General features: G+C 40.5%; 1 protein-coding gene across 1 annotated transcript; it reads right to left on the bottom strand.

Annotated features, from left to right (window-relative positions):
• Positions 1-2,079: 2,079 nt before the first annotated feature.
• Positions 2,080-26,882, bottom strand: LOC143413432 (uncharacterized). Its single transcript, XM_076876508.1, has 8 exons — positions 26,816-26,882; positions 22,898-23,018; positions 22,721-22,813; positions 22,421-22,537; positions 18,663-18,818; positions 8,499-8,672; positions 8,169-8,342; positions 2,080-2,311 (listed from the first exon to the last, which is right to left on the bottom strand). Exons 2-8 carry the CDS (start codon positions 22,984-22,986, stop codon positions 2,080-2,082), a joined length of 1,035 nt encoding a protein of 344 aa, XP_076732623.1. The 5' UTR covers positions 22,987-23,018; positions 26,816-26,882.
• Between the last annotated feature and the right edge of the window lie 97 nt (positions 26,883-26,979).

Raw genomic sequence — 26,979 nt, 5'->3', positions numbered from 1 at the left:
AGTCTAATTTAATGCAAGTTAGCCTCATTTGCATTATAACGATGTGAGGAGTTAATGCCAAATATGCTGGGGGTGAATAATTATTACCAGCTAATGCTAATATCGTTTTCTCTTCCCTTTTAACAATGTGAGCAGCTAGTGCTAGGTAGGCTGTTATTAACTAATGCTAATTTATCCGCTAATGCTAACAATGTTTTTTCTTCCATTATAACAATGTGATGTGTGTTACTGTTAATAACTATTGCTAATTTGATGCGAGTTAGCATTACCCGATAATGCTAACACTTTTCCCTTCCTTTTTAATAATGTGAGCAGCTAGTGCTAAGTAGGCTGATGTTAGTAGCTAATGCTAATTTGATGTGAATTAGCATTGTATTAATGAGGAGTTAATGTTAAGTAGATTGCCATTAGTCGCTAATGCTAATTTTAGGTAAATAGAAATTGGCAGCTAATGCTAATACCATATTTTCTTGCCTTATAACAATGTGACCAGCTAATGCTAAGCAGGTGCCGTTATTAGCTAATACTAATTTGAGGTAAATTAGCATTGTCCGCTTATGCTAACAATGTTTTTTCTTCCTTTTTAACAATACACCATTAGTGGCTAATTCTAATTTTAGATGAAAAAGCATTAACAGCTAATGCTCATGCTGTTTGCTTTGTAAGAATGACAGCAGCTAATGATACGAAGTCTACCGTTATTAACTAATGCTAATTTGATGTGAATTAGCATTATCCGATAATGGTAACTCTTTTCCCCTGCATTATAACGATGTCAGGAGTTAATGCTAAGTAGGCTGCCATTTGGGGCAAACTCTAGAGGTGAATAATTAGTAGCAGCTAATGCTAATACAGTTTTCTCTTTCCCTATAAAAACTTGAGCAGCTAATGCTAATTTGATGTGAATTAACATTATATTAGTGAGTAGTTAATGGTAAGTAGGCTGCCCTTATTAACTAATACTACGTTGATGCGAATTAGCATTATGCGCTACTGCTAATACTGTTTTCCCTTACTTTTTAACAATGTGAGCGGCTAATTCTAAGTACGCTGTTATAAATAGGTAACGCTAATTTAATATGAGTAAGCATTATCCAATAATGCTAACACTGTTTTTTCTTACTTATTAAAAATGATAGTAGCTAATACTATTACTGCTTTTAGCGGCTTATTCTAAGTAGGGGTGAATAATTATTAGCAGCTAATGCTAATACCGTTTTCTCTTTTCTTATAACAATATGAGCAGCTAATGCTAATTTGATGTAAATTAGCATTATATTAGTGAGGAGTTAATGCTAAGTAGGCTGCCATTAGCAGCTAAAGGTAATTTGAGGTGAATAAGCACTAGTAGCTAATGCTAATAACCTTTTCTCTTGTGTTATAATGATGTGAGACGTTAATATTGTTCTCAAACTACAGAATGAGAATGAAATATTGATTCTAACAGGGTCCCATAAACAGTATTAGCTTAGCAGCATTAGCTTTCAGAGTTTCCATCATGGTCACACAAATCCTTAGCAGAGCAAAGTGGCCTACTTAGAAATAGCTGCTAAAGTTGTAGAAAGCAAAGGGAAAACAGTATTAGCATTAGCTGCTAAATGTGCACTTGAGAACAAATCTATTGTTAATTCAGCTGTGAATGTAGAGTTTGTCATTATTTAAGCTTCCATTTCCAAATGTTAGCTGCTCCTGTCTGCCTCTTTGTCACAGACACAGACTGAAATGACTCACAGCCTTGTTTCATCCTTCTGTCAGTGTCACTGACTGTCACTGTGACTGTGGACATACAGCATGGGAAACACACACATGGCTGACCTCTTATTAGGTACACAGTGGCCACTATCTCAGGTATAGTACACCTGTGACCTAATAAAGTGTATCTAAAGTTACAAAATGTTGTCTCTGTCCAAATATTACCTAACTGTAGGTCTACTTTTAATGAAACTCTCAACATGACTTCTCAGTTATCATTAATGTCCCTGCAAACAGACTCCTTGGAGACCCCTACACAAATATCCATGTACTATCCAGCTACACTAGTGTGTCTGTCCCTGAAAATATTCCTGCATGTGTGATTGTTCATGTCTCATCTGGAAATGTTTCCAGCTCTTCCTCCTCTATCAGACATTCTTCATACCTGAGAGTGTCAAGTCTCCAGCCTGGATCCTTCAGTCCAGCCGACAGAAGCTTCATTCCTGAGGGACCTGGATGATTGTAGCTCAGGTCCAGCTCTCTCAGATGGGAGGGGTTGGAGGTCAGAGCTGAGGCCAGAGAAGTACAGCCTTCCTCTGTGATCAGACAGCCTGACAGACTGCAGACACACAAAACAACAATCCGTCTGTTATCCATCTCTATGGCAGCATAACTAAGGGATGGTTCAGGGTCACCTGATCCAGCTCTAACTATAAGTTTTATCAAAAAGGAAAGTTTGAAGCTGATCTTCAAAGTAGAGAGGGTGTCTGTCTCCTGAACTCAAACTGGGAGCTGCTGCCACACCCAGTCCAACATAGCCAGGCTTTCTTTGCTGCTTTGACAAAACCTCAAATCCCAGTCAGAGATGGTGAGCATCATCACAGTGATGATCATTTCTCTGTAACCCAGGCTTCCTGCTTCAGGATCTGTGCACGCTCACAGAACAAGGAGACCTTTAAACATCATTTCACTAAATGGATGGACTGAGCTCAGCCTACAGATGAACTGGTGCCAGAGATCATAAAGAACATCAAACAGTCAAATTCAACACTTTAATGGAAATATGAGATTAATGCTGCAGACAATCATGAACCTGCTGAATTCATGAACATCAAGAATGCAGCGAGTGGTAAAATAAAGATTTGACCTCAGTGTTCCTGTCTATTCCTAACATATTCCTAACATGATAGCTGCACTTTAGAGCTCTAAAACTGGAACTGACACATGTTTAAACTCTACATGTTACTCAGTACATTCAGTTCTGACACTCGCCCACAGTCCAACAAAGGAAACATGGAGATCACATCAGTTTGACACAAAAGTCTAATTATTGCAAGTTAACCAGTTATTGATTAACACCAACAATTATTTTATCACACACTAACACAGTTTTTAAAATCATGATTAATTTGAAAATGCGTGCTCACTGGCTCTGAATATAAAAATCCAAAAAGTAGGGCTGCTATGATTTGTCGAATATTAAAATCGTAGACGACTAATTAATTAGTTGACGTGTCGTTCGAAGCTTTGTAAGATCACAAAAGACGCAGGAATAAGTAGTAGGATTCAAGAGTGTAATAACGGACTGAAACAGAAGATGGCAGCACTGCATGTACAAGGATGCCAGCTGTAGTTAAACCCCGAAGAAGAAGAAGCTGTGTCAGGTATGGGTGGTTTTTAATAATTGATTCATTGATTAAAATCGATTCTGGCTTGGATAACGTCATATCGATTCATTAAAATCCTGAATCGATTTTTTTATATAAATGTATTTTGCCCAAAATTCCAGAATCAGTGAGATGTGACTTTCTCACTCGACGGCACGGACACGGTCGGGGCTGAAAGCTGACAGCTCGCTGATGCTGATGTTTCGGCGGGTCCGCGCTTTGTGTTTACGCCGATTCTAAAGCTGTTAGTTTGATCTCCCTCCAAACAATATTGACCGAACCAGCAGCAAAAGAAGATCCAAACTACGCTTCACATAAACATCGTCATGGACTCACTCTGACTTTTGCTGTTTTTCATGCATCTCTCTCTCTCTCTCTCTCAACAACAGTTTCCCATCTATCCCTGAAATCTGTTTTCTGCATTATTCGCTTGCTTGTTACGCACAAGTTTTTTCCTTTTACTTCTGAAAAGAAAACCTAATTTCTGCCGTTCAATAGGAAAATCACCTTCATGTGTTTCTGTGTTTATCTTCAGCTATTTTGACACAAAGGCATCTGCTGTGATGTTCACACCTTTGATAAAGTCTGGCATGTGTCAGCTTCCTTTTTATAGATACAAAAATATGTAAATGTACTGATCTGAATTATAGTAATCTGACTATAAGTATCTGACTGAGGCAAAATTTCCCCGATTCAAATCCAATTGAATCAAATCATGGATCGAATCGATTCAGGACCTTGTGAATCAGAATCGAATTGATTCTAGAAATCAGTGACGATACCCAGCCCTAGTGTCATTGTAGCTTGGACCAAATTGATGGGCTACATGAGGCCGTATGAAAAGGAAAAGAAAAAAACAAAAACGCTTGGACATAATGGACATATAGCATAATGGACAGGTTTTTGTCAGGGCGCTCACACAAATCCAAAGCAGGAGATGAAGCATCGCTGAATATGTTTCCAAACCAACCTTTTTTCAAGCTAAAGACTAGAAAATATGGTGAAGCAAATCTTCCCTTTGGCTTCACCTGCACAAGTGCCGAGGTAGGTCTGCCTGCAGAATTGGTTTTCCCTGCGTTGGGAGCAGCGCTGGGCTGTTTAAATCACGGACAAACAGGATCCCACATTCTTGATTTTTAGTTCACAAACACTAATGACTAACTACTCCTGACATTTTGGAGGTGTTAGCTCTTTACAGTAAAGTTACAGTGGGATACAAATAATATCAGGCTGATCCTGCCACGATTTGTTCCCCTGGTTCAAAGGAGTATGGGCCTTGAATCCACGGTCAGGGGATACAGAGCAGAGTTAATTTTAGGGAGATCAGCTTTTAAGTGAAATGATAAGACAGGTCCATTTCACTATAGATGCCCTCCAGAGCAAGATTAGCGAGACTCTGCAGGAACTGAAAACACTTCTACCCTCTCCTATCATAGAAGAGGTTCACAAGGTTGTGCACAAGGCTCAGTGGGCCCAACACTCTGAAGGAAAAGAAAATTCCACACTTTGTTAACAAAAATCTTTACTTCCCAGTCAGAACCTACACAACTCAGAGAAAAACACACACCTGAAGACAGTCAGGAAAAATGGCTGAAGAACTTTTCAGACCGGAATCTCAATGAAACTGAAAAGGACTCAATTTTGCTATTTCTCCGCAACAGTTGCCCATAGTGGACCTCATCACAGCCACAGAATCCGCCATACGGATTAATAAATTATCACAGACAGAAGCAGAGCAAATCAGGATGAAAGTCTCAGCCACCCTCTCCAGTGTCAAAGTCCCTCCGTCTAACCTCACAATACAAGAAAAAAAGGCCGTCGCTTCCCTGAGCAAAGACCACAACATCCCTATATTACCAGCTGATAAGGGAAGGTTCACCATGGTCCTTAACACAACGGATTACCACACAAAGATCACTACTCTCCTCGGTGACAACAATACTTACGAAGCCTTAAAGCGAGACCCCACAAGCAGCTACAAAAAGAAAGTTATAGCTTGTGTGGCACCCTGAGTATTTTGAGCATTAAGAACAAGTCTCAGATGTGTTCCTTATGTGTTCGTGCCCACCCCTCATCATCTTTATTTTGCTATTTGTTGTGACAATAGTTTGCATCATAACACAGAGCGAAAAGCTCAGTTGCTCCCACCTGATGTGATGTTAGGGCGATATTTAGTTTCGCCAGTAGGTGGCAGTGGCGGCTCAGACAAACGGGTACCTGGCAAAATAATTCTTCACAAAAGTAACGCAGGCCAGTTATTACAATGGAAGCCGCCAGTAACACTGAATTGTTTTGCTGTGTTTCAGGTGAGAGCAATATACGAGAACTACATACATTTATGTAAAGTTGATGCTTATTTAACATGTTTGGAGTGTAATTCTTGTTTATATGGAGTTTAATGTGAGCGAATAAGGGAGTTGTTTCACGTTATCTGTGGGTAATGCTAGTAACATTTGTGCGCTAGCTAAGTCATGTTAGCCTCCTGCATTAATCTCTGTAACCGTGTTGTCCCATCAGTAAGGTGAAAGGAAACTGTTAGCTGGTTTCAGTTAAAGTTATAGGAAATAGACCAGCCAGTACATGTTATGTTGTCTATTGTTACTGGTCATTTTCTCTGTGTGTTAAGGGCTGATTAATACATGGCCATTACACGTATGACACAAAAGTAACGCAGGCCAGTTATTACAATGGAAGCCGCCAGTAACACTGAATTGTTTTGCTGTGTTTCAGCGCAATAAATCTTCATGTGCACCTGAATGAACCCTGTCGTCCTTCAGTGTGTAACACTTGCCTTCAAGAACTTGAAAAGCACAAAATCATCGATCATCCTGCAACTTCGTCTATACCCAGGGGATGCCATAACCTGGATTTATGGACTTCCTAACATCTAAAATCCAGTTCTGAGATCCTCCCCAGACACCTTAACGCCCACTCACATCCTGGGCCATCTGACCTCAGGAAATCACATGATAGGGTGGGTCCAGGTTTCACAATGAGCTGAAACCCTGGCTGAGTGTGACCCACACCCATTTTCACACCTTGGCTCATGTGATTAGGTAGAGGATCATCAGGGGTCCTTTGTCCCTCTTTGGGGGGAAACTCCCACTGGGTTTAAATCTGGGACTCCCCACCATTTGACCTTAAAACTGAATGAATGAATGAAAGCTTTATTTGTCACAAGCAGGTTGCCCTGCAGCGAAATGGGAACCCCCCCCCCCGACCTTACACACATAACACGGGGTTACAAGTCGGAGATCGGTAGCGTTACAGAAAAACACTGAAATGTACACAACAACAAGAAGGTACAAGAGGAAAAAAAGAGACCTCCACTCATGCTGTGCTTCCATGGTAGGACAGCACGAGAACAGGAAACAAAAAAAACTCCTCTGCACAAAAAGCACATGAATGTCCACAGCACAACATTGTGAAGACATGACAAGCCACAGGGTTGGGTAGGGGATGAGGAGTAACCCCAGGCAACACAGCAGCCATCCTGTAACGGCGCCGTCTTTAAAAAAACAGCACGGGCCCAGACCCGCTTCGTGTTCCCAGGGGGCAACAAGCATCGAAGGCGTTGGAAAGAGAGGGGGGATGAGTGAGTGCTTATCAGTGTAAGTGTATGTGTGTGCGTGTCCATAGTTCAGCTGAGACAGTGTCCTTCGGCCTATCAGGCTAAGTAAACAGTCCTCCAGCCAATCCAGGTGGCCTTGCATGGGACGGGAAGAATAGCCGTAACACAGTCGTTATCAGGGAGTGATTGTTCAGCTCCAGCCTTGGGCCTGCAGCTGGCGCCGTGATGGGGGTCCGCAATTTTGATGTTGATTTTGTAAATTTCCACGCGAGCAGCCCAGGAGAATTTTCAGGCTGCTCTTTAACACTCCGATGCTGGTCTCTCAATCTCCCGTTGGAGAGCCGCCAGCCTCCCCATGATGGTATCAAACTTCTGTTCCATGGTGTTATCATTCTTTTGATTCTGAGATCTCACAGCTGCAGTGATCCGTTCCGCGATGCCTTCCAACTGTCGCTCAAGGGTCTCATTCTGAGCAGGCCCCTCTCTGATGTATCCCATCATACGCTCAATGGTGTTATTTTGAGCCTTCATAGCAGCTGTAAGCGTCTCCAAGGTGTTAACCATATTACGTTCGTTGTGAGAGGTCGCGCCTCGTCCCATCGCTTCGATTCCAGCGGGCAGCCTTGGGGGGGGGGGGTTTGAACAGCTGGTTCCGCTCTCTTATTTCTCCGATAAACCAGGGCTAAGCCAACTCCGATCAGCAAGAACCCTGTTATCACGGTTCCGAATAGATAGATATCTTCAGCGTCCTCGATCGACAGTCCCGCCAGGCACATGACCCTCCAGTTCTGCCACCCATCCATCGTGTATCCGGCAGGGAAAGTCCCTCCAGGGCACTCAGGCTCTCCCGAGCCCAGACTTCTCGTTGAGAAAAGGGTGTCAATTCAGAGACCAGTTGATCAAATCCATAATTCTCTTTTAGGTTTTAGAGAACGACAGTGAGAGACTGTTCAAGGGAAAGTAATACACACGAGACAAGACAGGACACAGAGGCTAAGCAGGGAAGATAAAGGTGAGGAGGAGAGGAGAAAAGTGCGACCGCCTTCGCTGAGAGCCAAGAGCCAAGAAGCTTCTATGATGAGAGGTGAAACGTCTTCAAGTAACTTAAAGATGTCCAGACGCTTTTCTTTCCAAGCTCCTTAGACTATGATGACCTGGATGACTGAGAACCTTCACAGACATATTTCAACAATATAAAGTTTTTAAGTGATCATCAGCAGAAAGGTTTTAAATCGGACCTTAGAGTTTCCAGTGTACAGTTGGGACTCTTTACTCCAACAGACAGAAGCTTCACTCCTGAGTCCTGCAGGTCACAGTTACTCAGGTCCAGCTGTCTCAGACTAGAGGACTGGGAGCTTAGAACTGAGGACAGATCTTCATAGCCTTTCTCTGAGAGGTTACAGTGACTCAGTCTGAAAAATAACAGATAAATAATAAAACCAACACATTTCTTTAAGTATAATGAGTCGTTATTACATTTAGTAATATTTAATCCTGTTTTTTTCTTCATTCTGTGAGTTGGTATACATGCATACATACATACATATGTACATATAGTTTGATCTGACCTGAGAATATTCAGTTTACAGTGTGGACTCTTCAGTCCATCAGAAAGAAACTTTGTTCCTGAATCCTGCAGGTCAGAGTTATTCAGGTCCAGCTCTCTCAGACAGGAGGACTGGGAGCTGAGAGCTGAGGACAGAGCTTCATTGCGTTCCTCTGACAGGTTACAGAGATTCAGTCTGTAAAAGTAACATTATAAAAAGTCTTAGTGGAGAATACAATTCATGGTTAGCTAAAAAAATACATTTATGTCTGGAGAAAAACCCACTTGTAGTTGGCTTAGTAAAAACATAGTTATAAGAGTAGCTAAATGGAAACAAATGAGGAGCTGGCAAATTGCCATTGTAGTGAACTTTGGAACATAATATATACTTTTTAATATTCAATTGGAAATAGTGGTGGAGAAAAGGTTGTTAAAAAATAAAGAAAAAATAGATCAGATGGAAAGACCCCTGACCGAAACAAGCTTTAGCTTCTTCCCTTTAAGTCCACCCTTCCTAAACACCCTTTTTCCATTGGCTAGTTTCAGGATGTATACTGAAGAGCAGCACTTAGTCTTTGTATCTTCACATGCTGGTTTAGAATGTGTTAAAGCAAACTGTAGACCTACTAAAAACATATTTTCTGACTCATTATAAAGAGTCCTATCCCACAGTCATGTCTGTCCCGTTTGTAACAACTGAAAATAAAATAAACTCATAATTATAATAAAGGTCAATCAAATGGACCAATATGGCAAGGCCACGATGATCCACTTGATAAAATAAATCCACTTGGCATCTTTCTTGGCCTTAAGACAACAATTCTGATGGCTATAGATCCAAACGGGACAAAAATAAATAAATAAATAAAGAAATAAAGAAATAAAGAAAGAAAGAAAGAAAGGAAAAGTCTCAGATCCATTTGCGAATTTTAGAACCTGATTCTGGAATATGACAGTGGGCATCTTAGTAACAAAGTCAGTCATTTCCTGCTTAAGTAAGTAAGTAAAGTTTATTTATTAAGCGCTTTTCATAGACAGGTAGTCACAAAGCGCTGCACACAGAGATTAAAATAAACAGTACGATAAATAGCAAAATGCACACTATACACAATATAGTTTAAATGTAAATTAAAAATATAAAAATGTAAAAAGCATTGGTCAATAGAAAGCTTGTTTAAACAGTAAAGTTTTTAACTGTTTTTTAAAGGATTCCACAGATTCAACCAAACATAGTGTAGAATAAGGAGGGGATGTTTTTCTCATTATCATTTAATATTTTAATATGCCATTATTAGTTCATTAGAAGTATATAACCAGCTTTGCATTAAGCATAAATTGAAGTTTTTGATCTTACATTATTCTTTGCATTACAGTGATGGTGATAACTTTAGTTTGATCTTTTCTTACAGGTACCAGAATAATAACATGATTTTTCATTGCAGATGTAACCATAATCATTCCATACACATTGCAGTTTGTTGCTTATTCTAGAGTTGTGCTCAAGGTAATTAAAGGTTAAAAGCTACAGCCAGCGCGAGTCTGGCTGATCTATGGAGGGCAAAGGCTTTGAGCTTGGAAGGCCGCACGCGCTTACACAGCACTTATAAGATGTCATTCTTGGTGATTTTGTGCTTAGTCATGTTTTAATATGTTTTAAGTAGAAGTAGCTGATCCAGCAATATTCATTTAATATTATATACTTGATTTAGAGCAATACACACTGATGGTCTTAATAAATGAAAGAGTCCTTGTAGCTGCCATGTTGTGTCTCAGCAGGGTACAGACGGTTCCAGGAGAAGGGGGCAGTTAGCATCTGCCCTCGGGAAGGAGACAATGTTATTCTTTGTGTTAAATAAAATTGTCAACATTGATTGTATTACACCTGTCACTACGCATGAGGGGGCGTTCTAATACCCTGATTTCATAAAACTATGGAGATGTGTTTTTTGAGATGAGATCTGAGACTGTCTGCATACAGTGTCCATCTCCCACGTGTGTGATCATTAAATCATCGTTTGACTCAACCCGACCGGACCAGTGTTGTTATTGTGGGTTTTTCCTCTGGTGTCCATCTCCAATATTTTTGAACCATAACAATAGTTGTAGAGGTAGACTGTTCCACAGCCTTGGTGCCACAGACTGAAAGGCTCCGCCCCCTTTCATCTTCAGACGTGTTCTGGGAACAACCAACAAACTCTGACGGTGTGTTCACACCGAACGCGATGGACGCGAATAGAGCGTCAGGTTTACATGTAAAGTCAATGGAAAGGCGCGATGACACGCGATTGCGGGTCCCGCGAAAATTCGGAAGCAGATTTGAGTCGCGAAAACGCAAAAACGCCTGAAACGCGCGTCAGTGTAGCGCGTCTGGCGCGTTTGACTCGCAAATAAAACCATGCGCGTGAGTTTTTGTGTTGCATTTTGTGCATACGCACGTTTTGCGTCTACCGCTTGAGTTGGAAAAATCTGAACTCCAGCGTCAAATCGCGCCGCGACAACCAATCAGGAGCCTGGTGACGTGGCTGTGACCTAGGTCAAAGGGGCAGATCCAGCCAAAGCCCTTCATACTTCGATGGAGGGAAGGCTAACCAATGCGGTAGCAAACAACCCGAAGCTGTACGACACCAGCTGTTTTCTGTACCGAGACAGGAATAAAAAGGACGAGCTTGGAGGAAGATATGTGAAGAGATCGGGCAACCTGGTAAGTTCATTCATTTCTCTTTTGAAAGTCTTTACTGACCCGGGGAAGCTGCACAAAAGCTAGCAAGCCACCGCTATTTTCCCACTGACATACAAATACCGTTCTGCTTTTATGCATGTTGTCATTTAGGAATATATTTTATTGTTTATTAATAAACAGCACACAGTGGTCCCGCTGTTCATCCGTCACTGCTTTGCTTTTTTGCTGATTTTTTATTGCACAGTACAGCATTGCATTCTGCAGCCTGATTGACAAATCTCCTTCGTGTCGTGTCTCCTGCGCTTGCCAAATTTATCATGTTTGGTTTTGATAACCATCGCGTCCAATAGAAATAACAGCACAAAAACACCCATAACTATGAGCCTCATTCGGAAATAGACACCTGCACCGTGAGGGAAAAAGGCGCACGAAAGTGGCGGGCAGATGAAGACAAACCGCGGCATAATAATACTTTTACGTTTTGCAATCTACAAAGGTTTGCACTTTGAGAATCAGTTGTGAGAACTGTGACCAATGTTCATGTGTGTGTGTGGAAAAAAAGTGTATAAAGTGCGTGGCCAGGGGCTAGTTATTCTGAGAACCCCTGCTGCAATAAATGAGGGACCACTGTCTACTCTACGATTATTATATCCAACCTGTTAACATTTAATACTGTATTGATAGAACCAACTGATTCTGCAGCAGAGCATCCCCTGTTGCTTCTCCTGGCTCCCCAGTCCCTGAGCTCCTGCTGCTGCACCCACAGATATGTACAGCAAGCACTGATACCTTTTTAGTCGGTGGGATTGCCTGTGATCACCTTTACTAAATATCTACAACCAATCTGATTATATCCTGTTTTTGTTTTTTTCAATGTTGAAATTAAAATCTAGTAGCAGCCTTCTCATTTCTTTGTGTTTTGTGCTGTTTTACAGGCCCACAGAGGAGGACGGCTCTGAGGCAGATGAGGGACGGGTCCCAGGACGGTCCATCGGCGCTGGAGCTGGCCACCCTGGTGTCCCTGAAGAGTCCACACCAGTCTCCAATGGAGCATTTCCTCCTCAGCCTTGTTCCTGCTCTGGAGAGCAGCTGGTCCTTTTTATTCCTGTCTCTCTGTAAATTCTTATATTTTATATATTTATGTTTAATGTTTTTCTGTTTGAGACTTTTAATATTATTTCAAATAAATGTTTATAATGACTAATGTCTCAGTTCTACTACACAGCAAATGTTGGCACACAACTTGACACATGTAGAATTTATTTCATATTATACTAATGACAAAATATACTGATACAGTGGGATGCAAAAGTTTGGGCAATCTTGTTAATAGACATTATTTTCCTGTATAAATCGTTGGTTGTTACAATAAAAAATGTCAGTTAAATATATCATACAGGAGACACACACAGTGATATTTGAGAAGTGAAAAGAAGTTTACTGGATTTACAGAAAGTGTGCAATAATTGTTTAAACAAAATCAAGCAGGTGCATAAATTTGGGCACCACAAAAAAGAAATGAAATGAATATTTAGTGTATATCAATGTGTGTGTCTCCTATATGATATATGGGGTGCCTTTGTCTGGACGTGCTTCCCATCCAGAGCTGCACAGCACAGAGGAAAGTTCCAGCGCTCCTGGAATCCCTCTGTGATGGACCGCCAGTCTCCAGGTGAAGGCACAGCCATGAAGTCGTCCACTAGACAGTCCCAGATGGCCGTCGCTGCCTGGGGGGTGATCTGGCTCACCGTGGACACACCGACTCTGTAACTGAACGCTTGGTGCTGAAGGAGTCCCCGGTGACAAGGAACCTGGACAAAATTGTTCAAAATCAGTATTATGTGTACTGCAGTTACAAAATACATTATTCAAATTCCAAAATACTTTTGTGATGTCAGATTTAACCTTGTATGGTGTTCGGGTCTGTGAGACCCGTTTTCAGTTTTTCTCAAAAGAAAAATTAAACAATGAATTATTTTTTCAACCTGAAATTCATTGGCTTTGGCTTATTTTCTGTGAAGAACATAAATCCAAACTAATTTTCAATGACCTCATACTGTACCTCCCCCCACGCATTTACATTACGTACAAGGTGTTCGGGTCCACTGGACCCAGGTCTAATAAAAGTGTTGAAAGTGTAGGTCCTGTGTTCCCACACTCTGTCTTCCTCCTTTCTGGTGCTGCTGATAGTGTTTTCTTCCCCTCCTGCTTGCGCACAAAGTTGCAACATTGTTGAAAATTCAACTATCAACACAGTCTGCTCTTACATTCCCGCACATTTTACCCTCTTTCTTGAGGGATCCAAATTTTATTTTCTCATACCCTGTCCCACCTGCAAATTAGGGCCATAATACTATAAATAAGACTTTGCCAGTGTGGTTCTTTATCACAACTGATCAAGATGGCAAAAGATTATCTGCTGCGAGGGCCATCCAATTGATTTTGGAAGAGAGAGGGGCTTCTGATGATGATGTTGACAAAGAGGTTTCAGAATATTTCACATTTCTGAAAATTCAGAGTCTGACAGTGAAGAAGAGGATGAGGTTGAGCACCATTTAGTAACAAAACGAAGACGAGTACCCCATCTGCAGCCAGCTCCAGGACCAGAACAAGCCCACCAGACAGCAAGTGAAGAAATATGGATGTCAATAACTGGTGAAATTGAATGGTCTTCTTGCCAAGAAATGAGCCACCCTGCAGAGCTGTTACTGTGATAAGCCAGGGCCAACACGGCTGACAGTTACTCATGTGCAGGACATCAAGTCTTCATTTGAGCTTTTCATCCCAGATTCCATCCAGAAAATTATTCTGGATTGCAGTAATCTAGAAGGAAGGTGTGTTTTTGGAGAGAGGTGGAAGGAGATGGACCAAATTCATCTAAGAACTCCAAAGGCCTACTTTGGGGTTCTTATCCTTGCAGGAGTTTTCAGGTCCAAAGGGGAATCCACAGAATCCTGTGGGATGCAGAAACCAGCACGAACCTTTCCGTGCATCAATGTTTCTGGAAAACTTCCACAAAACTTCCAGGATTATCCGTTTTGATAACCGAGACGACAGACCAGCTCGACGGCAGAGAGACAAGCTAGCTGCCATCAGGACAGTGTGGGATAAGTGTGTGCACCACCTCCCCCTGTTTTACATCCCTGGGCCTAATGTCACCATTGATGCGCAGCTGATCCCATTTAGTTGTGAAACATATTGCTTCACGTGTAAATGTGTTGTCTTTCCACTCACTCCACTTGATTACAACTGATTTATTTTTTTTATAACATTTTATAAAAAAAACAAAACAAAAAAAAACGAGAAGCACATTAATTCATAAATCTGATTTAACAAAGGTAAAGGGAAAAAATTAACCATGTTTGCTGTTCATATGGCTTGTAATTGGGATGAAGTAAACATCTGTTGAGTAATTTAACATAAAATTGTTTGATAGTGTTAATTTGGAAAGCCAAAACTCTAGCGGGTCCACCAGACCCATGAACACTGGCTGAGTAACAAAAATATGAACACCACACAAGGATTAAATCACAAAACTTAAATCTTACATAAAACATTTTGTAATTATAAGGATAATTACAAAATGTATATTAGATAATATCTAAAACAGTTGTGTTTTGTTTTAACTTTAACATATCATAATTTGATTGGTAGCAACTTTCACAACTACAGTGAGCCAATCACTCACAATTCCTAAACATGTCAATCAGGTAGGAATGAAGTGAGACATTAATAGAAATAAAGAGTTGTGTGTTGACATGTAGCCCTTTCCTTGCTTAAATCATTAATATTTTTGAAAAATTAATCTGTGATAAGACAGCTTATCAAGATAGAACCATGTAACTAGAGATGAACCAAACTGTTCACAGTTTTATCTAACTCTGTTTTAATAAAGGCTGGTGACCCCTGCTATAGAGTCTGACAGCTGCAGGGATTATATACAAATATTCAACTATCCCAGAATTAAACCAGGTCTAAATAAAAAGGAGTGAGTATCACTACAAAGGTTAACTCAGTGGTCCTAATGCTACAGTTTGATATCAGCAAACACCGAGCGCATACATTGATGTGACACCACAGCCATGCTATCATGCAAACACTGATAACAGCATAAATCGAATTAAACCGGGACTTGATGAGAGCTTCTGAGTATCACTAGAAATATTATAAACAGTCGACTATGTACCACAGTTTGCTTTCAGTAAACACCGACAGCATTCACTGTTAGCATAGCACATCCATGTTAGCAGTGTATAACTGGATGGTTTAGCATATTAGCACAGGTATCAATAAAGGACTACCGTATTAAATAGTTTTACTAACCTCAGGCAGACGGACAGGCGCTCTGCAGGTGGGATTGAGCGCCTGTAGTTGGTGTCTAGGCGGGCGATGCTGGGACCGACGAGGGAAAGCAGGTCCTCAAACTGGCCGACGGTGATATCTCTGGAATCGGCCGTCATCCAGGCCCAGCTCCTGGAGCAAGTGGTGAAACTCACCAAACTGCTCACGCCTCTGTAGGACCTGATGGACCCGGGTACGGCGAGGACGTCTTTTACGCCGCTGCTCTGCTCTCCACAGTAAATAGAGAAGGGAGACTCTCTTCAAGTGCTAGCTCGACAGCTGCCATCTTCCTGCACAACTTCCTCCCACATTCCTCCCACATTTCCGGTTCACGCGCGTCAAAATATCCGCGCGATGGATTTTTCTTGGACATGCGTTGAGACGCGAATGTGCACGCGTCAAATTAGGGGCGTTTGGGGCGTTTTGTTCACGTCCATCACGTTCGGTGTGAACACACCGTGAGTCTGTGAGCGGAGACGGCGAGCAGTAGTGTATTTCGTGAGAAGCTTGGATAAATAGTCTGGGGCCATTTAGTGCTCTGTACGTTAAAACAATGATTTTAAAACAAATTCTAAAATGTATTGGGAGCCAAGGTAAAGAACATAAAATAGGAGTGATGTGAGCTCGCTTGCTAGAGCGAGTTAGTAGTCTGGCTGCTGCGTTTTGCATAGCTTGGAGGCGAGAAAGAGATGATTTATCCAAGCTGGTAAAAAGGGAAAACCAATAATCTAAACGCGATGACACAAATGCATGGAAAAATTTTTCCAGTTCAGCTAAGGAGACCATATGTCGCAGTTTAGAAATGTTCCTTAAATGAAAGAAACAGGAACAAGACAGAGATTTTACGTGTGAGTCAAGGCCCAAAGAAGAGTCAAATATTACTTCAAGATTTCGAATATTTGGCTCAGCAGAAGAACAGAAAGGGGCAAGAACCTGACTGATTTTAGAATATAGATCAGGAGGAGCGATGATCATGGTCTCTGTCTTGTTCATGTTTAAAACAATTGTTAGAAAGCCAATCATAGATTTGAGTTAAAGCCTGGACTAGGGTGGACAGCCTATTCAGCTGATGAGGCTTAAATCACATATACAGCTGAATGTCATCGGCATAGAAATGATAAGGACAGGTCACTAAAAGACTGAATGAAACCAGCTAAAGGAAGCATATAAAAGAAGATAATAATGGACCCAATACTGAACCCTGTGGAACTCCGCAGGTTAGGGCAGCAGTGTTAGAGGAGAACCTATCAGTCCTAACAGAAAAGGTCCTGTCTGATAAGTAGGAAGAAAACTAGTCTAAGGCGGTGCCAGATATACCAGCCATAATGTCAATGGAGAATTGTACTTAGTAGTCAGTATAAGCTTTTAATGATATAAGTTTGCATATGATAGAATACTGACATGCTGACCTTTTGATGACTTAGACCAGCGGTCCCCAACCCCCGGGCCTCGGACCAGTACCGGTCCGTGAGTCGTTTGGTACCGGGCCGCGAGAGTTGAGGCTCGGGTGTGAAATGTATGGTTTTCAGGGTTTTTATCGGTTTTCAGCGTTATTTTGTTATTGTTTTTTATTGTTAACTCGGTTTTCCTGGGTCTTTTCACGTGTGTTATGAATAAATCTTCTTTTTTTCGGTACCGGTACTAGTTTTATTTTGTTGTATTTATCCGCGACACCTTAAAGGCCGGTCCATGAAAATATTGTCAGGCATAAACTGGTCCATGGCGCAAAAAAGGTTGGTGACCGCTGACAAAGACTATTGTTCACTACAAGACTTGTTCGGTTCTTTTCTCTAAGTTTCTTCCCACAGCGATAATAAGAGCTGAGAAAGCAGTTTCACTCCTGTTGCATCTTCAAAAAATAAAAAAAACAATAACTGAGCCTTACACCAGAGTATCGTTGCACTGGTTTACTGAACCTTTCTTTCAGGGCATGTACAGAACATCAGTATCCATTTTCTACTGCCTCCTACAGGACATGCTCTTCTTCCACTTCCTTACAACATTAATGTAACACAGAACCACTACTGCCTCTCCTGGCATTACCATTGTAGCAACACACTCATTCTGTTTCTTTCAGATGAATAACAGGAACTTAGGATGTAGGTATCTATGAATAATAACTATTATGCATACTCATATTTATATAACCTACTAATTTCTTGCGATACCACAACTCCCTACCAGGACGATGAGAGCTGAACACTTTTATCTTCACCCCCTAACAAGAAGAGGGGACACCCAGCTCTATCTATGAAACCAGGTAACACACACCAATTAGTTAAACTGAAGGAATGTCTTAAAGACAAAGGATATGTCTACACTAATCTGGATGAATTTGAAAACTCTGTTTTTGTCTAAAAACGCTCCGCGTCCACACTAGCGTTCTCAATCGTTTCCAAGCAGTTGTTTGTCCACACTGAAACAACTGAAACACTTATGTTCCAGTACTGCGCATGTGTGAAACATAACACGATTCGACCTGCCTCTTTCTGTTTGCCTTTTATTTACTTACCAGCTCTTTGTAATGTTGCGGCAAAATGTTGAGGAAAAGCAGCGAGTTTTTTAAATGGACTAACAGGGAGGTGGAGTTGTTGCTGCGAGTAACACAAAAGTACAAAGTTACAAAAGCGAGTGAGAATTAAAGAATTTGAAGGAAAGCTATCTGCAGCATGTACAGGCTGATATTCATCTTTAATAAAGCTGTCAAAACTGAGAGCAAACATTATGATTGCCCACTCTCCAGAGCTGAGTTGACAGCTTCTGTCTGATATCAGGCTGATATGAACATGCTTTTTTGTGGGTTTTTTTAGTGGTGAAAAAATTATCTTATGTTGATTTTAATAATAAATACTTTTGACGAATAAACATGTGTCATTGTGTGTTCTCTGTTTGCTTGTGACTTGATGTTTTTTATAAATATAAATAAAAACACACTAATATAACAACGTACAACACAATCATATAATAGGTTAGGAGTATGCTGTGAAGTCCCAGCCTCCACCTGATTTTGTAATTAAACAGTGGACGGGTATGTTTATATATTATATATTATAACTTCTATAATTATAACTATATTTATAGTGTATTTATTTTGTACATTTTAGACTTGGGAGCAGTTAACACTTAACACATGCATGTCACATTCACAACTCAGTTATAACTCACGTTTCTGTAGCACAGAACAGTACAGAGTCCATTGACTGATCACTTCCCAGAGACCAAACACTTCCCATGGATCCATAGTCGGACTCTGTTTCAGAAAAGTCCTTCCTTCTAAGAGGAGAGGAAGACCAAAAGGAACTCTCTGGTCTTCTTGCGGCTCTGATAGATGGAGAGAAAAATACATTTGTTAGTCATTTTCCACTGAAGCTTTTCTCTACTCTCCTCCCTGATCCTGGCTCTGTTAGAGATGTCCTCCTGTTAAAATGTAGTTTTTCCTTCCCACTGTCACTAAGTGCTACTCATAGTGGATCATCTGGTTGATCCACTATTATTTTGTTTTGGTTCTCAATATCTCGAATCAGGACAGTTTTGGTGCCGAAACCTGGGATCGAACCAGGGACCTTTAGATGAGGGAAATATTTTGCTGCTACTATTCATAACTATCATCATTACCATTGCATTAATCATCATTTCATCAAAGCATTTATTGAAGCTGTTGGCATTATGTTAAAACTTGTATTACAGGTTAAATCTGCATGCACGCTTACAAAACACAGGCTATAGGAACAGGCCTTAGCAAAGGCCCGAATGTATTCAGCTTCTTGTTGTAACCTGTTGCATAGGAGTTTGCTTGGTAACAGGTGACAGAAGATGCGCTAAAGAGGAAGTCGAGTCCAGGGGGACTTTCAGGGCCCAAAGTCATCGCCATATTTGGAGAGAAGATGCCAGAAAGAGGAACTTCTGTGTCTGCAATCAGCTCTAAAAATTCATCATTGTCTGTACAAAATGCAAATTATGTTCTTAGAATGCGAGAGGGGGCATTTTAATCCTGACGTTATAATCAATCTGAAGTGTATTTTTGGGCGGAGATCTACAGCTGATGTTGCAGTGTACATCTCCCCACGCGTGTGTTCAATAAACTCATCTGTTTGATTGCATCCTTCTGGGAATCTGGTATTTTGCTTTGGTTCTCAATATCTCGAATCAGGACATTATCTCTCTAATATTGTACATATTTATCTTACAGTACAAAGTCAGTTGATTTTTGTTGTGAGCATATTTTAATCATTTGATTAGAATCTAAACTCAAACTGTCATTCATTAAAATGTTTTCAATGGATTGGAATAAATTTTGTTTATAATATTATTTAACTGTAAATGTTTTAATAAAAAATTAAAGGATTAATATTTTTTCAGGTGTCTGTACATTAGTAGCTTGGAAGAAATAACTTATGTAAATAGTACTTTTTCCACTATCTGTGTTTCACCCTTTCTGTCTGTGTAACCCAGGGGTCGGCAACCTGCGGCTCCAGAGCTGCATGCGGCTCTTTAGTCCGTATAGTGCGGCTCCGTGTGGTTTGGGAAAATAAATGGGAAGTATTTAGCTGAAGTGTAATTTATTTGTGTTTAGTTCTTTTTTAACTTGTAGTTCTACATTGGAAGATTGTGATTTTGAAATATAAAAATAAAAAATTTTTCATCGCTCAAAATAAGCGTCACACTCGCGGAAGCTGACATACCCGACTAAACAACCTGCATTTATGGAGACTTTCAGCCCCAGGTAGGCCAGTTATGGATCTTGGATCCACATTATGTCAGCAGCTGTTCTCCACCGTGAACTGTGTTCAAACAAACACGCTCACGCCTCACAGACGACAGCTTACAGTCCTGTAGAGATAAAGTGACTTCGTACAGCCCCGACCTGCAGACGCTGTGCGCAGAGGTTCAGGAGCAGAAGTCCCGTTGTAAACATATCACGGCAGACCCGACGATGTTTGCATGAACGCGCTTTTCAGCATCTCTTTATTGACCACTTTACACACACGGTTGCTGTGCGCACACAGCCGGCTGTAGCTTTGCAGCTCACAGCCCGACACACACCAACAACAGCAGAGAGAGCACAGACGTTAAGGCGTGATTGCGGGTGCCGCTCAGGTGCGTCCGCCTCCCCTGCAGCGGCGCTGCAGACCATGCCCACCACACGCAGTAACCAGGTAAAATACATACTTGGGCAGAATTTTGCAAATATCTTTTTTTCATTTTGTAGCAGCATAGAGCTTTTTTCCAATTATTTTTTAAAAGTCAGGTCAAGGCTCCAAAAGTCCAAAGGCAATATGAGGGGGGCGGCTCAAAACAGTTTTTGTTTGCTGGATCGTTTTAGTTCAGGTGGGTGTTTTTCCTTTGTTATATTTCTTTAAGAGTTCAAAATGTGTTCATTACATAAATAAAATGTAATTTTCTCTGTAGCACTTCATGGATTTCATAAGCACCTAAGTTGTTCACACAAAGCATAAAGGTAAAAACAATATACACAGTGTTATCTTCATTTTAGATGTCACAAAGTATTTGCGGCTCCCAGTGTTTTCCCGAACCCTGACCCTTTGCGTGGAAACCGGGTCCAAAAGGCTCTTTGGGTGTTAAAGGTTGCTGACCCCTGGTGTAACCTAATAAAAGGATCATTTACAACAAGAGCAGGTTTCAAGGTTAGATGACGTTGTAACAAATGTAACCAGGATTCTGCCACTAAGTGAGTCTTAATGTTGTTTTTGATTTAAAACCTCTTAACATGTGTGTGCTGGACACAATTGGATATAAGAGGTCATCATGTAAGAGTCAGAGGTTTTTTGACCGACCATGTTGCATACATATTTCTCGGAGTTCCTTCCCGAAAGAGCAAAATATAGGGAGGAGAAAGTATAAATCAAGCATTCAGTCAATGGAACTTGGAAAGAAAAGCATCTGGACTTCTTTAAGTTAACTTAAGGAAGTCCAGATGCTTTTCTTTCCAAGTTCCATTGAACCTTCACAGGCATAAATCAAGCTTAATCAAATTTACTGTCGTGTGTGACATGCAGTGTACTGCTTATGTCAAAACCTAAAGCAAAAAAAAAAAAAGTTGTGTAGTGTGCAAATACATGTGTATACTAAGAAGTTGGACTTGTCTCTTCAATTAAATCGTTTACTTTATTATTTCAGACAAACAAAGAATTGAAAAACATGTTATTGGGAACTGCTAATGAATTCCTGCTACTGATAATTGGATTGGTTCAACCATCAAAGGTAACTAATCCTATTGAACAGTTCATTAAGCAGAAGATGAATGGACATCCAAGAGGCAAAAAGTCCAACATCAAAGATTATTTTCATCATTTTAACAGATTATTGTTTCATTTTTATTTAGTGGAGTGGAGAAATATGGGGAGAGGGTTGTTGGGGATGCTTTCTCCTCTCTGGTCTTTAGACAAGATGTTCAGTTCTTATGTTAGGACAAAGTTTGATTCCTTTGTGTTTAAAGACAAATGCAATGATTATATTGACTCCTGAACCGGTTTGATAAACAGCTGATATTTAATTTCTTTAGAAAGTGTCTTGTAATTTTATTTCCTGGTAGAAAGGTGTCTTCCTGGCCTGAAAGACAGAAAGCAGCTTACTATTGTTTTCTATGAAAACTAGGGTTCAAACTGAATGTAATGTAAGAAATAATTACTGATGGTCAGGGTGAGTTTTGAGTATAAGTGATATTTATGCTTTACTGAGTTTACCGCTAACTTCCTCCAACATACAGCACAGCATGACTGATGAAGAAAACAAGATCATGAGCATCACTTCCTGTTTGCTGAAGTGGTTTTTCAGTTGCTTAGAAACCAAAGGCTTGTTTTTAAGAGACAGTTTAAATGGGATTGAGGGAATGATGTGTTTGCAGTTTATATCCAACAACATCAAGCAGTTTAATCAAAGAGTTCATGTTGCTAACAACTCACCTCTCTGCTAAGGAGACTGCGTTTCTTCTAAAGCTGTAATCATTGCTACGATTGTATGACACCACAGACACACAGCTGCGTCCAGGTTCAGGTCCAAAAATTCTCTTAGAGAAGATCCTGTTAGAGAAGAAAAACGTGTTTTTCATTTTCAGCCACAGAACCCAGATTACCTTCGTCGTTCCAAAAATAAACTTGTTTGCAGTCTGAGCATGAGCAAAAGGAAACTCCAAACTAGTGTTGACAGTGTAAGAACAGAGCGCCACCCAGAGGTAAACAGTTATTTACACTGTAACAGCTCACCTCTCTGCAGCAGAGACTTTGAAATCAATGAGGTGCTCTTTAGACCCGTCACTCTGTAAGGACACAGAGCTGGGTGGAGGTCCAGGCTGGTTCCTGTGAATAATGATGCAGCAGTGATGTGAGTGCTGAGCTGTGACATGGAGAAGAGTCATGGACAGTTAGAGATGGTCATCTCACCTCTGAGCTTTGGTCTGGCTCTCATGTTCCCCACACAGAGTGCTTTTAGAGGGAGGGACTCCCTCCTCTCTGTCCTCACACTGATCCATGCTGCTCAATTCAGCTCACACACACTTTCTACCTGCAGAGGAAACACAAATCATTCATGTGCACATCAGCTGAAATCCTCCTTTCATCATGTGTGCTGTCCAAATATCAGCTGCTTCTTTCCTGCTTCATCTCAGTGTCAGCTGGATGCAGTCAGACAGCAGTGTGAGGCAGAGGAAGCTGCCATCAGCTGCTCTGCTATCAGGCCACTAGATGGAGCCTGAAGCACACACGATGCATTCACTGACACACACTGATTCACTGTGACTGGAAGCTTCAGTCAGTCCAACACGTGTGACTAACCCATTTTTAGATCTGGGCTCTAAAAATCTGCTTATTGGCTCTCAGCTATAGTTAAGCAAGATGTCTTTGGTGAATTGAGGCTGTTTTATACAAGCTAAAGACACTGACTTATTCTTCACTCAGATATGCTGTGACATTCAAATGTTACAATGTTTTTATTCTGGGACTACAGGAATGATTTTATATGATTCAAAGTTCAAAACAATCCTTTCTATCCTCTCTTTCATTTAGCCCAGTTCATCCTGTCTGGAAGCCTTTTGAAGCCTCCTTTAAGTCCGGCCTTTCCACTGAATCTGCTGATGGAGACACCATCTCCTCCACCTGCAGCTGTGGAGGTTCAGAGAAATAAATCTAACCTAGAGGTATATCTCTATATCTACAAAAGAAAGAAAGAAAAATGAATCAAACAGATTTTCTCTTTTGTTATTGGAAACATTGGAAACAATATCAGAGTCTACAAGAGAACAAAGGTCCCCGCAGGATGTCTCTGTTTGGGAAATACTCCAGTCATTCCCCTGAACCTGGTTAGTGACCTGAATCAGTGCTTTTTCCATGAATCCTACCGATGCTACCATGAAAACATGTTCAGCTTGTGTTTGAAGATGACTCACATGCTGACATTAGATACAGAAGAACTGAGAACATAAAGGGAGCAGTTTATTGAGGGAAACCCAAAAAAGCAGAACACAAGCAGCTCTGTCCTCTGTCTCACATCATGGTCATGAGGAGAGAAAAAGCCCCTAAAGTTCCTAAAGACAAACTGTTATAGGAGGAAACAAAGCAAACTTACAGCCGTCCTGGAAGGAGGCAGGACTCCACCTGAAGCTTAGCACAGGGGGGGAGGAGGCAGATTTTCAGAAGAGTTTCTGACAGTTTAACTTGGTGATGTCAGATTTAATCTCATCTCATTTGTTACGTTCCCCTGAGGGGTCTAGGCGGTGAGGGGGAAGTAACAAAAAGTGTCCGGGTCAGAAAAAGGAGACAAGAAGGCAAAGGGGTTAAATTAAAGAGTTTTATTAAAGTAGCTCAACTAAAAGAGACGGACAAGCCGCTATCACCATTTAAGAAAACAAACAAAACTCAGGCGTTGGTCAATAAAGTAAAACGTAAGCCAGAAAGAAAGAGAGCAGCTCACTAGCTGCAACCACTCACATGGCACTCTGGCCCAGAGCTCACCTTTCCCTGGGATTAAATACTTTTGATTACTGACGAGAGTCAGCTGTGTAAGAGGGAAAGCTGGCACCTCAGGCAGAAGCCATTGAAGGACACGCCCACACAGGCACCTTCAGGAGGAGGCCCTGCTAGGGCCGTAACACATTTCTGTTTGTCCACTGAGCAGGTTCAGCTTTTATTAAAATAAATATGTCTTTCTCTAAATTCTTAATTATCAGTAATGTTCCCTGAGAAATCAACATTTCTTGGTTCTCATACAAGAATGTCGTTTTCATGGCCGCCATTCACGTGACCCAAAGTGTTTCTAATCTCTGGAGAACCGAGGTTTTACTGGTGCTCCTGAATGCAGCATAAGAAGGAATTTTCCACTAAGTTTCATGTGACATGAACACAGACGGATGACGTGTCTGTGTCAGTCTTTTTCTTTTGAAACAAACTTTATTGAGACCTATGAACAGTCCAACGCCTATGAATGAAATTTAGAGGATTCAAAGAAATATTGATAAAAGTTCTCGGAGCTGCTGTGCAAATATCTTTAACTCACTATGGAAACTCTGATCAAAGTTAAACTCCTGGTTTCAAACTTTAAGCTTTTTTGCTGAAGCAGTTGTACAGAAATAATATTAAACTATAACAGTACTGATATACAGTGATCCCCTCAAAAACAAACACAGAGATGTAAAACTTCTGTCCATTCTGCCATTAAAACGGTAAAATAGATCCACTGATCTGATTTTTTTTTACTGTTTATGAAGAATAAGCAAATATATTATAAGATGATGAGGTGAGAAAAAAAATCCTCAGAATCACTCGTTTGTATTCAAATATCAAAGTTCGTGTTCATCTGTTCCTCTCCTACACGTCACTATAAAGTTTAATCTTGTAAAAGTCAGAGTTTGAGTTCATATTCACTGCAGTTTAGTACAATATCTACATGTTAACGTTTGTTTGTGCTAAACTGTTCATTTGTTCTGTTTCATAATAAAATATATAAACATCTGTAACATCTGCACTTTAATATCTGGTATTTTGTACAGACAGAAGACAAAAGGTTTACTTTAGTATTAAAATATGAGTCCTGTACAAATCAAATATGTATATATAAAACTTAAAACTGATTTTTTTCAAACTTTTTTCCTCACCAGGAAAAAAGAAAAACTTTTTTCACGCCAAAGCTCAACATCTGACTTACTATTAATATAAAAACCGTGACTGAAGCATCTTTAAATGTTCCGATTTATTAACAGTGTTTTAAACTTAATACAGTAACGTTTGTTCAGTCTGAGAAATGTAAAACATGTTTTATCCTCCATCTTTGTTTCAGTGTGAACAGTCTGAGCCGACAGTTCGTGATATTTTTAACAGAGGCCGACCTGCTGAATCAAATTTGTTTTAAAAAACAAAGTCCTCTGCTGTCCCTCCACCTGCTGCCTCTGAACACGAAGGGTGAGAACTTTAAATTAACACTGTGGCAGATATGTAACCATCTTTAAATGATCTCACTGACTTACAGACAAATGAAGGAAGACATCTGTGGTGGCTGAAACCTCCACCCAAAACATATCCACAGACAGCAAGGTTGTTGTAGTTTTGTAATTAGTAATTAGTAATTAGTAATTAATTAGTTTTTATTTCCATTTCTTTTACACTTTGTGTTTTTAATTCTGTTTAGTTTCAGTTAGTTTCCACGGTGAGTTTGCTTGTTTCAGTTTATATTTGATTTTTTATTTATTATATATTTACGGGGTCAGAGGCTGGACTGACGTAGATTAATGTAGATTTTATGATAAAAACGGAACTTTTTGAAAGCAGTGACTCAGTCTTTTTTTTAGCCAAACTAACAACACTAACAGGCCATTTCCTGTAAAATGTTAATCAGTTTTCCAAAATCATTTCATTGATCATTCTCAATAATTTAGTTAATTTAGTTCAGTTTTGTGTGTTTTGTAACACTTCTTCCTGTTGGAGAGGAGCCAACAGTTTGTGACGCAGTATTTTTAAGACCGACATGTTGAACCTGAATCTAACACACATCTATACGAAGTATTCATTTACAAAGTGCGCTCTCTGTCTCCTGCTGTGCATGTAAATAAAAACATCTGGAGCTCAGCGGCTCTCCGGTTGAGCTCAGGCCACATTCAGTGTGTTTAGTCTGATTCCCGGACTCTGATCACACAAGGCCAGAAAATGGCGGAGACACTCGGCCTTGTTGGAAAACGTTACACACTGACTTTAATGGAGAGACCGGAAATACAAACACACACAGTTTGTTGTGTGAAGAAATCAAACATGAGCTGAACAAACAGTAAAGTTCCTAAAGACAAACTGTTAAAGGAGGAAACAAAGCAAACTTACAGTTTCTTCACACCAACAACAAGCTCCACTCCACACCTGGACACTAAACACGGACACACAGGTGAGCTGCTTCCTGGAAGGAGGCGGGGCTCCACCTGAAACTCAGCACAGGTGGGAGGGGCTCAGCTCTGTGTGTGCTGATGTGTTAACTTTAAAAATATGCC

This window comes from Maylandia zebra, linkage group LG2, assembly GCF_041146795.1.
Source record: "Maylandia zebra isolate NMK-2024a linkage group LG2, Mzebra_GT3a, whole genome shotgun sequence".
Lineage (NCBI taxonomy): Eukaryota > Metazoa > Chordata > Actinopteri > Cichliformes > Cichlidae > Maylandia > Maylandia zebra.
The sequence above is the reverse complement of the archived record's forward strand: the minus strand, read 5'-3'. Positions and strand labels throughout refer to the sequence as shown.